General features: G+C 39.1%; 1 protein-coding gene across 1 annotated transcript in view; it reads left to right on the forward strand.

Annotated features, from left to right (window-relative positions):
- PKDCC (protein kinase domain containing, cytoplasmic) overlaps positions 1–14,759 on the forward strand; it is a 46,551-nt gene that overhangs the window by 21,811 nt on the left and 9,981 nt on the right. Inside the window, exons 2-5 of the mRNA XM_072140251.1 lie at positions 4,821–4,943; positions 5,234–5,505; positions 9,220–9,299; positions 10,499–10,606. Of these exons, the coding sequence (XP_071996352.1) occupies positions 4,821–4,943; positions 5,234–5,505; positions 9,220–9,299; positions 10,499–10,606 (583 nt within the window). The remainder of the gene's footprint in view (positions 1–4,820; positions 4,944–5,233; positions 5,506–9,219; positions 9,300–10,498; positions 10,607–14,759) is intronic.

Below are 14,759 nucleotides of genomic sequence, written 5' to 3' on the forward strand. Positions count from 1 at the left end.
GATACACACTACTACCATTAATACCGCTACTAACAGAAGCTTAAAGCAATCTACCATCAAAATTCATCCTGATAAACCAGGGACATTACTCATTGATCCAGGCACCATGACTGTGGTAATGTTCTTACATTGGTTATCCATGGCCTCCTTCCTTTTAAGATCGTTTAAAAATTATGCTAATAAGCCAGAAGAGGACTGGGGGTGGTACCAGAGCCAGTTCGTGCTGCAGCTTAACAGGCTGTTACACTGTTTAGGAGCACTTCCCCTTCCCACTGTGCGAGATTACATCAGGCAGAAGGAGAGCGAAGTGAGCAAATAAGGGGGATTGTGAGAATGTGAGACAGCCTGAAGCTACAGAACAGAGTTAGCATAATTATATGTCACCCAGCCAGTCCCTCAACTACCACTTCCATCTCCAGGACTTCTCCCGAACTGCACCAATTCTCTCGCATGCCCTACCCCAGACTAGCAGGCTAATACTCAACCTCCAAGGTGAGCTCTTAAAACCCAACTCTTTATGCAAGCCTATCACACTCCCTAACTGCATGAAACTCTCTTTACCTACCATGGTGTCCTCCACCCATCTGTTATACAGTAGATTCCAAATACCAAGTTCCAGGTTTCTCTGTAGTCTCATTGACCTTGGACTCTGTATAAGATAAGCGGCTGATGACTGGTTCAAGCATTTTTTATTTAATAAATAATTTTGCTCATAAAAAAAAGGCTGGACCATTGCACAAAGACAGGACTGGAGGAGGAGTGGTGAGCATTCGTCACCCCTCCTACGTCCAAGGGCAGAAGAGCAGCCCGCCTGACTTGGTCACAGTGTGGTGATGCACCGTGTGGTCACCGCCCCGCGACCTGGAGCCATTGAAATCTATAGGGGCGGTAATCTGGTAACAAATCATGCTCCCATGTCATGGCCTCCATTGCCAGTCAAGGGTACTATTAGTTGCTTCCATAACTAATTCCACAAACAATCGCAGACAAAAAAATTCTGGTTTTTTTTGACTTTCAACATTAAATTCCGTCACCTTAATGGAAGCACAATGGTTATTCGGTAACTGTTGATGACTGATATGTCCTATGATGGGGATTACTGTTTCTCCAATCAAAGTTATGGAATCTCTGATGGGAGTCTGAACGTGAGCCTAACATTTACTAGTGAATCACAGGAATATAAGGGAAGAGGCAAACCCTTCTTGTAGCTTCCTTTTCGTGATCTTCGAGTGATCTGTCTCTATATCACGTATATCACGTTGTTGGTCATTTTTCTATCTTCTGTATTTACACTCAGTATTTTTATGTTCCTGGTTAGTGTTTTATAGACAGGTGCTGCCATGATAAGTGGAGCTGATATATGTTCTTACACAATAGATTTCCTGTTTTGGGAATATCTGAAAGTGCGTTGAACTTTCATATCTTTCTCCTTTGTTTTTTTCACACTCCCATTAGATTCATTGCCTGCTATATAGATAGCATCTTAAAGTGCACCTAGCACCTAAGTAAGTCATCTTGTAAGTCATCTTGTGGGATGAGTAAATATGAATTTAATGGACCATTATGTCACCATAACCCTTAAAGGTACATTCAGACAGCGGCAGGTGCTGTAATTATAGAGGTATAATAGGAAAATGTCTCACAATGTGAATAAGTAGTAAAACACCTTTGTCCCAGATGGCTAGTTATTTGCCTAATAAAACAGTGCTTAATGGAGTAGTTTACTAGCCACTAAGTGCTTTTTATTTACTTGTGGAAAACCGTGGAAGACAAATAAGGTTCAGTGAAATCTTTAATGTACAGAGCTGTACACATGACCCAACGGTGTAAAACTTGCAAAATTTATGATTTTCCCTTTAATTTTCACCATGAATTCTAACAATTGATATTTGTATGAATTGAGATGAAAGTTTTTGTTCAATAACCAAATTTTTGTGACTCTAATGTGATATTTTGAGTTAAAGTCACCTGTTACCTATCCAGAAGATCCAGTAATCACAACCATTTGGGTTGTAATCACCACCACTCCATTGATGGTCATGAGTCCATCAAAACAGTGAGGATGATTTTGGTAGGACACCCAAAACTCATACTTTTACTATCAATTCTGTAGATATGTAATTTATATTTTTATTGTTTTTAGTGCCTCTTTCAATCGTCTTGAGTAGAGCGGTCTCATTTGGGGTCTACATCAATCAGCTAAAATAGACCTCACTAGTTTAAGACCCTTCTTCATCATCTTGAGTAGATCTGACTATTTTGGGGTCTTCATGAATCATCAAGAGTAGAGTTGACTAGTTTGGGACCAACATCAATCAGCTAGAGTAAAGTTGACTAGTTTGGGGACACCATCAGTCAGCTAGAGTAGTTTGAGATGTTTCTCTTTGATCTGGACTATTTGGGGGTTTTCGTGAATCAAGAAGAGTGGGGTTGAGAAGTTTGGGACCACTATAAAGACTAGTTTGGGACCACAGTCAATCAGCTAGAGTAGAGTTGACTAGTTTGAGTCTTTTCTTATTAATCTTGAGTAGAGCTGACTATTTTGGGGTCTTCATGAATCTGCTATAGTATAGTTGACTACTTTGGGACCTCTCTCAATCAGGTAGAGTAGAGTTGTCCAGTTACAGACCTTTTTCAATTATCTAAAGTAGACATAACTAGTTTGAGACCACAATAAATCTGCTAATCAAAGAATTGTTTCAAGGAATCACACTGTGGAGAATCAGATCGAAATAGGTCCCCTATCATGTCCCATTGGATGAAGAAGCCAGATTTTTGTTGTACTTCTTCACATTTTATGAAGTTGGGTGATGCCACACTGGACAGTTGTCTGATGTCTAGTTTCCTCTTTGCACCTATAAACTTTTGGCCAGATTCTTACCATCTTTACTAATCCCAAAGTATTAACATAGTATCCCTCCAACCTTCCAAAGTATTACTGCTGCCCCCTGACTTGGAACTCTAACCAGTTTCCAAACCAACATCAAAGTAACACTGTGGATCTGATATATTACATTTCAGGTCTACTAAGCATAACTTTTGGAATCTGTATTGAATTTGGAAAATATTTATCCAAGATCTTTATACTGGATAAAGATTCCTATAATATATAAAATATAATAATTAAAGCTGACATTAAATGACTTTTTGGGCATTTTTGTGCCAGTTGACAGAGCAGCAGATGCCATTTCTGGCCATGCATCAGTGACGACTATGGAGACTGACTATGAGTGTATTAAAATTTGCCAATGAGAAATGACCATGATGGAAATATCCGCTCCAGGTTCTGTCTTGTTCTGTTTAACCGCTACACAGTGATTACTGTTCCATCTCAGAATACATCTAAAACAATTACTCTGCTTGTATCAGCCAAAGAAAAGAGTGTGCGCCCGCTGTTCATCTGCTCCACGAACACTTCCCAAGACTCAAAACAGATGTAGAAAAGAAACAAAAATAGTTACTAGAAATCCCCGGCAGACGATCACTGGTGCAATTAATTTCCTATTATATGAACTAAATGGAATCATTCAGGACTGTCACTATAATATACAAAATATGGAATCAGGGGTTGGCCAAAAGTCGAGTTTTTATGTGTTTAATTATCCATTTATTTTTCATTTATATGTATTCCGCAATAGTCAAAGTCTAACAGGGTGATCTAATTTTGTCGGTTCAATTTTTGGGTTTGGTTGCTAAACATTTTGGCTACATTCTTTTTACTAAATATTTTGTTTGTGAGGAGATTTCATGTGATATATTTCCTTTTTGTTCTTAATGGAATGTGTTCGTACACATTGGGGGAGATTTCACTGACTCTAAATTAGTGGCGAGAAAAAAATCGCAAAGGGAATTTTTGTGATTTTTAGGAATCAATAAATTGCAAGGGCTTTTTCCCACCTCTCAGAAATAGTGGCTTAAATATAGAACCACTTCTAGCGCAACGCCGGGCAAAGCCAGATTTATTATTTACAAAAAATTGGCCAGGGCACTCCACTACCCTCATGGGGTATGTGCTGTTGCGATTATTTAACTCTACTTTTGATTATTTTGCAATTATTTTTTAAAAAATCCCGGAGAGGTTTATTAAAGGGCCAACACTTTAATAAATCTGAAAAGTAGCAGAGCTCCAAAGGCAGTAATAGAACTACTGCATAGAGCCTGCCTAATGATAAATATCCCCCATTGTTTTTGGTTTTGGATGAGTCCCCCAATCTCAGGCTAAGGTCATACAGGGCGTAAAAGCCAACGGCATTACTTGAGGTTCAGATGCTGTAGAACATAGGTCAAGGAGGCTTAGGGACCACATAGGTTTTTTTCTGCCCTATTCAAAATGGACAGTACGATATACTATACATTATAAGGAGGACGGACCTCATACAGATATTCCATCGGGGCTTTATGTTATGCTTTGGGTAATGGGCATGGGTTGGCCACTGTATATCCTCCAACACAACAAAGTGGATCAGATTCAAATCCCATTCACATGCTACATAACAATCTTCTAGTGGGAACCAAATGGTGGGGCCCCAAGGGAGATCTCCTATATTCTGGATAGGAAATACATGTTGCTTGTTTTATCCTTGGCAGTTGTGGTGCTCCCAAAAATCTAACAACGAGAGGCCAATATTAGAGAACCGATCTCCATTCTGCCAAATTGAGGAAGACCTCAATTCTTTAGAAAGGTGTTGGCCCAGACCATAACAAATACTGTGGATATATCATAAATACCTGAGATGGAAATATATTTGTCACTGTTGGTGCACCTTGATGTTGTAGCATTGTTAGATCGACCTAACCTGCTTAAATATTCTGCCTTCCAGCTTTATGGATACTGTTATCAAGACAGCAATGACATATCTGACACCCTGACAACTATCATCGAACTGGGTTCACCTCTGGAGATGATTCAGCTTTTACAATCTTCGTGGGAGGACAGATTTCGAGTAAGTAACCAGTTTATTGTTAATCACTCCTCCTTGATTTTATTGTGGAATATATCTTGTGGAACCCTCTTCCAGTCTTTGTAATCCTGTGAGTTATCCATTGATGTATTAAACATTTTGATTGCTCTCTACACCATTGCCGTATCATGTCATATGCTTGTTGTTATCAGACCGCCCACAATGCACTGCTGTTTCTATTGTTTTTACATATAAAGTAGAATGTAAGGCAAAACTAATATAACAAAAAAGTAGGAATTAATTATGTTTTTCCTCATTATGTTACATTCCAGATTTGCCTGAGCTTAGTACGTCTTCTGCATTACCTGGCCCATTCCCCTCTTGGCTCCATAACTCTACTGGATTTCCGCCCTCGTCAGTTTGTGATTGTTGATGGAGAACTGAAAGTGACAGACCTGGATGATGCAAGCATGGAGGAGACACCTTGTACCTGCAGTGAAGACTGCTTTATGGAATTCCCTGCAAGGAACTTCACACTTCAATGTTCTGTTGAAGGCAAATGTCAAAACATGAATGAGAAGAGGAACCTCTACAATGCCTACAGGTACAACACATGTCTACAATAAGCTGACTTCACTCTAAGGGATTGTTTTATCAGATTCAACGTCTTTTAAAATAAGTCCATGCTGGAGATCAATCGATTGTCCAGGTGACATTCTTGGCACTCCAGAAACAGGGAGGCCAAAGCATTTCTTCTCTAGTGTCCACTGCAGGAACCTTGTAGTGTTATATGGTGGCCAACCAGATGACTGGCACTCAAAGTCAGGCTGAGCCCAGTTCTGCACCTTATACTTACAATATTATATACATATTTCCGACAAAATAAGAACAGTACAGATTGCATTGTGAAAAAAACAATGACAGATCCCATGGGACAGGTCTACCAATATATTGACAACCACCATGACAGATTTCATGGGACATGTCTGTCAATATAGTGACAAACACCATGACAGATATCATGGGGCAGGTCTACCAATATGGTGACAAAGACCATGATGGATTCCATGGTAAAAGTATATCAATATGGTGACAAACACTATGATGGATTCCACAAGACAGGTCTGCCAATATAGTGACAACCACCATGACAGATCTCATGAGATAGGTCTACCACTATTATGAAAACCACCATGACAGATCTCATGGGACAGGTCTATCACTATTGTGACAAAAATCATGATGGATTCCATGGGAAAAGTCTACCAATATGGTGACAAACACTATGAAGGATTCCATGCGACAGGTCTGCCAATATAGTGACAAGTACCATGACAGATCTAATGGAACAGGTCTACCACTATCGTGACAAACACCATGACAGATCCCACAGGACAGGTCTACAAATATAGTGACAAACACCACGACAGATCCCATGGGACAGGTCTACCAATAAGGTGACAAACACTATGATGGAACACATGGAAAGATGTACCAATCTTCCATGTTTAATTTTTTGTTAACATGGTGGAAAAGAATACCAAAAATAACAATGGATGGACTCAACCTAGTGTTTTTCTAGTTTTTTAATATTATGGCTTATGGAGGAGGCTCACGAGCATAACCCACCACTCATGGATAGATAGATATTAGACAGACAGTTAGATATAAACATTAGATAGATACATAGATATTTAACATAGATAAAAGATACTTACCATAGATGATAGATAGATATATATCAGATAGATACGGTAGATGATAGATAGATATCAGATAGACCTAAGTTACATACGAGTTGCATAGATTGTCGATAGACATTAGATAGATGCTATTTTTTGACTTTATCTATGGTTCTATACCTTTTCCATACAGTGCAGATATTACTTTGTTCCTCTCTTGTATTGTGGATTTAGAGGGCCTTCACAATCCGGTGTTGACCTTGCATATTTCATCTCATGATTAACACACGACCCGGTGAACTCTCCTTTACTTGTCTTTTTAATCTGCTGTGTTTTTCCCAATCCCCTTTGAAGTGACAGCAGCCGTCCTTGTTGTGGCGGGATGAGTGTTCCTGGGACCTAGGGCTGTGCAGGAATCCTCAGCTCCTTTCAGCGGGGACGGGGAGCGTGCGCTGATTTATGACACTTTACATTAGGACAAGGCTGATGATTTCAACAAACTAAAAGGCCATGATGAAAATGAACTGCAGTAAATGGACTTCTTGTGGAAACTCTTTATTCATCGCAACCCAAGCGCTAGTAAATAGATTATAGGGGTACTTGGCAAGTCATGGCATATCAAAACTCTGGCCCGACTCGTAAACTTCCTTCAATGGGAAACAGAACTGGAGGCGACGTTAGACGCAGGTTTTTTTCTGTTAAAGCAATGGGAAACACTTTATAAAAGTTATACAAAAAGTTTTTGTAAAACGTAGAAACAAATGTTATTCAAGACCTCTACAAAAACAGGTGACTATTGCTGAGTTATTGGCACCAGGCCCCCCACATTTTTCCCCTTGTAAATACTGGATCAGAGTTGGAATCAGTTGCCTTCATGTCTCTGTAGTGATCCGCTGTATCTATGACCACAGCTCCCATTCACTTTCAATGGGAGCTGCCGATACAGTGATGGCTCCTGGTTCAACAATGCAGGGACAGTGGGCCTATCCTGGGAATCAATAGGTATTTCTGGCCAACCCCTTTAATTTTAGTGTATACAAAAATAGTGTCCCTCTCCCTCTGGAGGACTCACTGATTTTAATTGCGAATCTGTGCAATACTAGTTGTCTCCTGCGGGGGCACTGTGGGGCACTGATATTTCTTCACAGAGATTGCTTATGATCTTTAGGAATCCCCACTCTTATTTTTTCCTTACTCTTTATACTATGACACACTGTCATATATGATATAGACGTGTAGATAGGCTGACATGGCTATTAAAAGTTGATTTTGTTTACAAAAAAGATGACACTGCCATAATATGACAACTTATGTTCTATATACATTCAATAGATGCCAGCCCAATTATATTCTTAAAGAATTCCCCCGACACTTGTACACTCAGTTCAGCAGATCATGCATGTGTTCTCATTAGAAAGAAGGGAGTACATGTCTTCCAGTTACTTATTTACCCCGACAACAAAATATTGGGTGATAATCGGTGAGCCAATGGGGGTCATTTACTAAGGGCCCGATTTGCGTTTTCCCGACGTGTTACCCGAATATTTCCGATTTCCCCTGTATTGCCCCGGGATTTTGGCTCACGCGATCGGATTGTGGCGCATCGGCGCTGGCATACACGCGATGGAAATCAGGGGGCGTGGCCGAACGAAAACCCGACGGGTTCGGAAAAACCGCCGCATTTAAAAAAAAAAAGTGTCACGAAAATTGCACTTACCTTCCCTTGGCCCGGCTCGGTGTATTCCAGTGTGTTCCGATGCTCTTCAGCGCAGCAGCGACATCTGGTGGACGGCGAAGGAACTACCTTAATAAATCCCGGCCGGACCCGAATCCAGCGCAGAGAAAGCGCCGCTGGATCGCGAATGGACCGGGTAAGTGAATCTGCCCCAATATATTAGGAAGGTGACTAGTTCTGTTGAAATTGGTAAGTGTTCTCGTGTTCTTCTAGTGATGGCCTATGCCAGAGGCAGGTCTGCAGTTCTAGTCCACTTAGTTGTAGTAGAAAATAGGGTGAAAAATCTATTTTAGGAATAGTATAAAAGATATATTAAAATTATATTTTTGAAAATTACTTTTACCATTTGTTTCCAATTAATACATAAAAACCCATTAAACTCATATAAAATCTTTTCTTTTCTTTTAATTTCATGGGTTTAGCTTTCTTGTTTTCTCATTTATATGTTTATATATCTTTTACTTATATCTTTTTTACAATTTCCAAATCTTTTTCCAATATTTAGCACTTTAAATAGTCATGGAATACACCCCAAAAATTAAGTACACGTCCTCTATTGGTGATAAAAGTGCCATAAATTTTCTCCAGTTACCAGACATCCTTCCAAACAGCCCCAATCCTCTAAGCTCCAGAGCGAGCGGCTGTGTTAATGGGGCCTTCACAGGTGATTACAAGGCAGCTTTGTGTCTGGGCCGCCTTGGTTTCTCTATGGTAGACTTCTGGGTTATGGTCATTTGCAGAGGTTTTTTTCTCGTCATGATATATGGTTATGTTTCGTGAAGAGTTGAAGCCATTTATTGCTTGTTGGATTATTATTGTGAAAGTTTTAGTTGTACATTTTAAACCTTTATCAAATATGTTTTTACTTTTTAACCAATAAATATGTATTTTTTTTTTTTAGGTTTTTCTTTACTTACCTCCTTCCTCACAGTGCACCATCGTCGCTCAGACCATTGCTGGATGTTATAGTGAATGCAACAGGTAGGTGTCAGCTTTGCAAAATCAGGGCCTATCGCCTACCACGTGCCTTTCACAAGACTAATGTGCTTATGTGGAAGAGGAACCTTGGAGCCTCCTTAGAGGACCATTGACTCGGGTGTGATGGCAGCCATTGCACCTTTTTATCTTATGTGGAAGAGGGACCTTGGAGCCTCCTAGAGGACCATTGGCTTGTTTGTGATGTCAGCCTTTTCATCTTTTTATCTTATGTGGTAGAGGAACCATAGAGCCCCCTAGAGGACCACTGGGTTGGGTGTGATGGTCGCCATTGTGCCGTTTACTGCAATAATCTTTGTCCCAGAACAAATTGTAGGTCTGGCTCACCAAAAAATCCTTGCAGACTGGGGCAGGGATAGGAAATGCGATAGAAGCTTTTATTAAAACATCTTTTTGGGAGATCTATCACTCCCTTATCTGGTTTCTTGTATTGCTTTATGAGACCTTTTGGTCTCAGTTGGGACATTTTGGTCACAGTTGAGACTTTTTGGTCACAGTTGAAACAAAAAAGTTCCAACTGAGACCAAAAAGTCTCAAACAGCGGAACAAAAAACCTGGCAATGTGGTGATAGACCTCCCACTCATTTTAGAGGACTAGAAGTGACTGTACACCAAATTTCTAGACAGTTGTAGCAACATCGGTGTGGAATCATTTGATTTGGATCCCAAAAATTTTGCAAAGCTTCTGCTAATTGAATCTTAGATGATTCGCTCATCTCTGCATTGCTTGTGTACCCTCACACCCTCCTAAAATGAAAGTGCAGGGATAATTTTGTTCCCTGTCTTCATAAACATGCCATAGGTTGAAAGCACCCTCGGTCAAACCTGCACCATTTTTGGCCAAACTCAACGTTGATAAGTTTACCCCTAAATTCTAGTTATACATAGAATCTAGACACAAAGGGGCAGATTTATCAAGCTGTCTGAAAGTCAGAATATTTCTAGTTGCCCATGGCAACCAATCACAGCTCCCCTTTAAAATATTCATGAGCACTGGTAAAATGAAAGCTGAGCTGTGATTGGTTGCCATGGGCAACTAGAAATATTCTGACTTTCAGACAGCTTGACAAATCTGCCCCAAAATATCTAAAAATTCCCCCTACAAAGGTTGACTGCTTAGAGTATTCCAGAAAAAGAAGTTTTAAGTAATGAATTTTTACATTTTTTTTGGAATTTTTTTTCAGGTGAACTTCGCTGGGGCATCGATGAGACCGCTGCACAATTCGAAAAGGTCCTCTACTTATACAAGAGCGGCTTATACCTGTCAAATGTTACACATGTACCTAAAGCTGGTAAGTATCTACTCTAACTGATCCTCATTTCATTGTCTGTGGAGTGATGGCTGTCATCACCGTGTAATTATGTTCGCCATAGCTAAAATAATACAAGCATTCCATTGTACAGCGTTTACATAGCGCGGGACGGGGCTCTGCATGCGTACAGTCTATAAGGAGAACGATGGGGGGAATAATGTTACATAAAGATAAAAAATAAAGGTGCCAAAAATAAAGATTCCAAAAAACACTAAAAAAATTAATAATTAAATATAATATTTTAAAATAAACCTAATAACAATATAATTATAATATGATGAATATTAAGAGGATACGTCTATAAATGTGAAATCTTTACACTGACTATGAATTGTATATATATTATAACATACATGTATGTAAGCAAAGGTAAGCCTGATTCCAAAAAAACGGCCCCAAAATCATTTGAAAAGGAAACAAGATATTTCTGATATATGTACTGTATCTTATACCATTTGTTATGGATTCTCTAAGAGCCTATAAATAATGTATCACATAAGTCACTTCTTAAAGGGGTTGTCTAGCTGATAAACAGGGGCTGAAGATGGTGGTCACCGATCCCTCACTGCTTCCATTTTGATCTCCTGACGATTTCTTGTCCCTCTTTATTCTGCTTATCCAAAATGAGCTTAAGGGAAGTAAATTTTTCTTGGCTATGATTGGAGAGGTCACTTCCTGTCTGTCAGGAGGGCCCAGGATGTAAGAACTAGAGGGGGGCCAGGACACATCAGATTGAAGAGGGATAAGGAGGAATCAGTAAAAGGTTATTCAATACAGTCCCAAGTAGGCTGCAGAACCTAAGGGGGCGCTATGCTCAAGTAATGTAATGAATGATACATTAGAATTGGGAAAAGGGGACGGGAGCTGTTGTAGATGCTGCATCGGGACTCAGTTACACCTCCTTGTATCAATATTAGGTAATAATTGTAAACTGAGTAAAAAATGACCCAGTTTGTAGTAGAGAACAAATGTCTTTAATGGCGGATTTATCCTTCTGCTTGGGTCTCAAATCCTTTATAAAAATACTTTCTATACCAAACTCAGGGGAAAAAAACAGTAAGCCGTATAACATATGGAGCAGTTGCCCTTCACGTGTCACCCCACTGTTTTCGATAGGAAAAAAGCGATTTCTTTGAACAACACCAAGTGTGAAAAGTGATATTAACAATTACTCTGAAAATCCAGTGAAACAGCATGTGAAGCCCAGCGTTCACATAAAACAAGGTTTAACAAGGTGAACCCTGATCAGGTTACAAAAAAATGTAGGTCTTAAGCTTTAAAAATGTTTGAGTTGTAAAACATTTATAGCGCTTTAAATTCTAATGTACTCCGAACGTTGTAACAGCAGCAGATCTGGCGCACTGTATTCACAGGCTCCTCCGAGTAACCGCCGACGTAACCAGTGGGGGGAGATTTGGAAACCTATTGTTCGTTTTACTTTTGTAATTTGGACATTGACATGCCAAGCACAATAGAAGAAGTTTTATAGCTGAGATCCAGAATATTTCTGCAATTTTTATTTCACTTTCCTAACAGTTTTTACTTTTTATGTGAAATATCAGTATAGATAGATACAAAATCTCCCAACTTTGAGTTAAATGGTTATACATTAGGCCATAATAAAAATATATTTGTCCTTAGAAGGTCTTAAAAAAAAGCCAAGTGCTACTAAACAATTACTTGGATCAACTGATTATCAGCAAGTGTGACCACCTCTATAAAAGTAAAAGGTTGGACAGTTTACTGGTCCAGTGGGGGGAGATTTGGAAACCCATTGTTCGTTTTTCTTTTGTAATTTGGATATTGACATGCCAAGCACAAATGAAGAAGTTTTATAGCGGAGATTCAGAATATTTTTTCAATTTTTTTTTCACTTTCTTAACAGTTTTTACTTTTTATGTGAAATATCAGTATTGATAGATAGAAAATCTCCCATCTTTGAGTTATATGGTTATACATTAGACCATAATAAAAATATTTTTGTCCTTAGAAGGCTTCAAAAAAGCCAAGTGCTAGTACTCAATTACCTGGATCAACTGATTATCAGCAAGTGTGACCACCTCTATAAAAGTAGAAGTTTGGATAGTTTACTGGTCCAGTGGGGTGAGATTTGGAAACCCATTGTTCGTTTTTCTTTTGTAATTTGGATATTGACATGCCAAGCACAAATGAAGAAGTTTTATAGCTGAGATTCAGAATATTTTTTCAATTTTTATTTCACTTTCTTAACAGTTTTTACTTTTTATGTGAAATATCAGTATTGATAGATAGATAATCTCCCATCTTTGAGTTATATGGTGATACATCATGCCATAATAAAGAATATGTTTGTCCTTAGAAGGCCTTAAAAAAGCCAAGTGCTAGTAATCAATTTCCTGAATCAACTGATTATCAGCAAGTGTGACCACCTCTATATAAGTAGAAGTTTGGACAGTTTACTTGTCCAGAGCATTTAGATGTATGTTAGTTAACTTCTAGGGACAGATTTATTTAGTTTATATCCGAATACATAAAACTGTAATGAAAGTGTGTGGTCACACTTGATGATGATCAATTAATGAAGGTATTTTGTATATTAGCACTTGGAAGGTTTGCTGCTGATCTGAAGAATTCATGTATATGGAAAATATATCAATATATATTTTATTCTGTTTTTTACAACCATATCCGTGTCCAGATTTTTTTTTGGATATTATACTATTTTAATAGCAGCTCTTAAGTTTGAATTTAATACCTAAGCTAGTCATAGAAACCTGATTACTAATATTTTCAGGAACAGTGTCCTCCACCTTATCTAACTGATAATTAGGCTCCATTTAAGTAAATAGGGCTAAACTGCAATACCAGAAACAGCCTCTGGACAGCAGTGGCGCTGTTTCTGGATGTAAGTTTAGGATAACCGTGAATAAATCTGGAGCTTATTCTTGGGAGAAAGTAAGAATCTGCCGAGGAGATAAATATTAACATGCTCATATCATTTTACAACATAAGATAGGAGATAAATGCATATTATGACAAGAAAGGTTCATGGACTCAACGTTGATTCACACAGAGACAAGTACAGTGTGAACTTTCACCAAATACCATGCAATAAGGCTTTGGGGGTCACTGACCTTAGGGGGGGGGGGTAATAGCAGGGAACGTTGGACGTCCTTCCAGTTGGTAGCTAAAGTCGGTAGTAAAATCCAGTCAGGCTGAAATAACTGGTCATTAAGAGTGATTAAAATCAGATTGAAGCTAATCCCAGCTATGCACAACAATGAAAATCTGGTCACAAGACATTTTTGGTCGCTAGACAAATCCTTATTAGAGAAAATTCTATATTTAAACCAAAGAAAACAAAAGGTTGAGTAAAGTCCGGGTCTGTGTGGAAGTTACAAGAGGCACATAAAAGGGGATTTAAAGGGTTAACACACTCGTTACTAGGCCCTGTACTTACAACAGAGCAAGAAAAGTGACTACAAGATATTTTCTTGGAGTATTTGCAATGACATCATCACACTTTTACTTTCCTAAAAAAAAAATTTGCATCTCACTTATATTATAGACCTGACCACTGTTCCAGGTGGTCGCCCATGTGTAGACCCAGTAACCAATCTAGGCATAATTAATGGAATGATGAGTGCTTTCCCTGTGATAACACATATCAGTGGAATGTATGCTGGAAAATCTAAAAATACTGACATGTACTGGGCATTGGGCACAACATTAATGGGGATGATAGGTGTGTGAGCATCATAAAAAATCATAGAACAAGGCACCATGGATGTGATAATTTTCTTAAATTTCTTGTCTATGGCCTCTTTCCTTCTAAAATCAACTTTTAAAATTATGCTGAAAAGCCAGTAACACCCCCTAGAGCCCTTCAGTACATCAGCTTCACAGGCTGTTACACTGTCCCACCTTCCCCCTCTTCTCCCTCAGCACTCCCCCCTTACCTCTGCCTAATGTAATCTCACAGTAGCAGAGGATGTTTCAGCACAGGTTGAGTAGACTCTGTGAGCTCGGAAGGTGGAGGCTACCCCAAGGCCCCTGAAACCCCTGAAGATCCACCTACCCCCTTTGTGTTTCATCTGCAGCATTAGGGGAGCTCTGCACAAGCGCAATAGCTCTTGTTCCACTGCTGACGATG

The sequence above is a fragment of the Engystomops pustulosus genome, chromosome 3 (assembly GCF_040894005.1).
Source record: "Engystomops pustulosus chromosome 3, aEngPut4.maternal, whole genome shotgun sequence".
In the NCBI taxonomy this organism is placed as follows: Eukaryota; Metazoa; Chordata; class Amphibia; order Anura; family Leptodactylidae; genus Engystomops; species Engystomops pustulosus.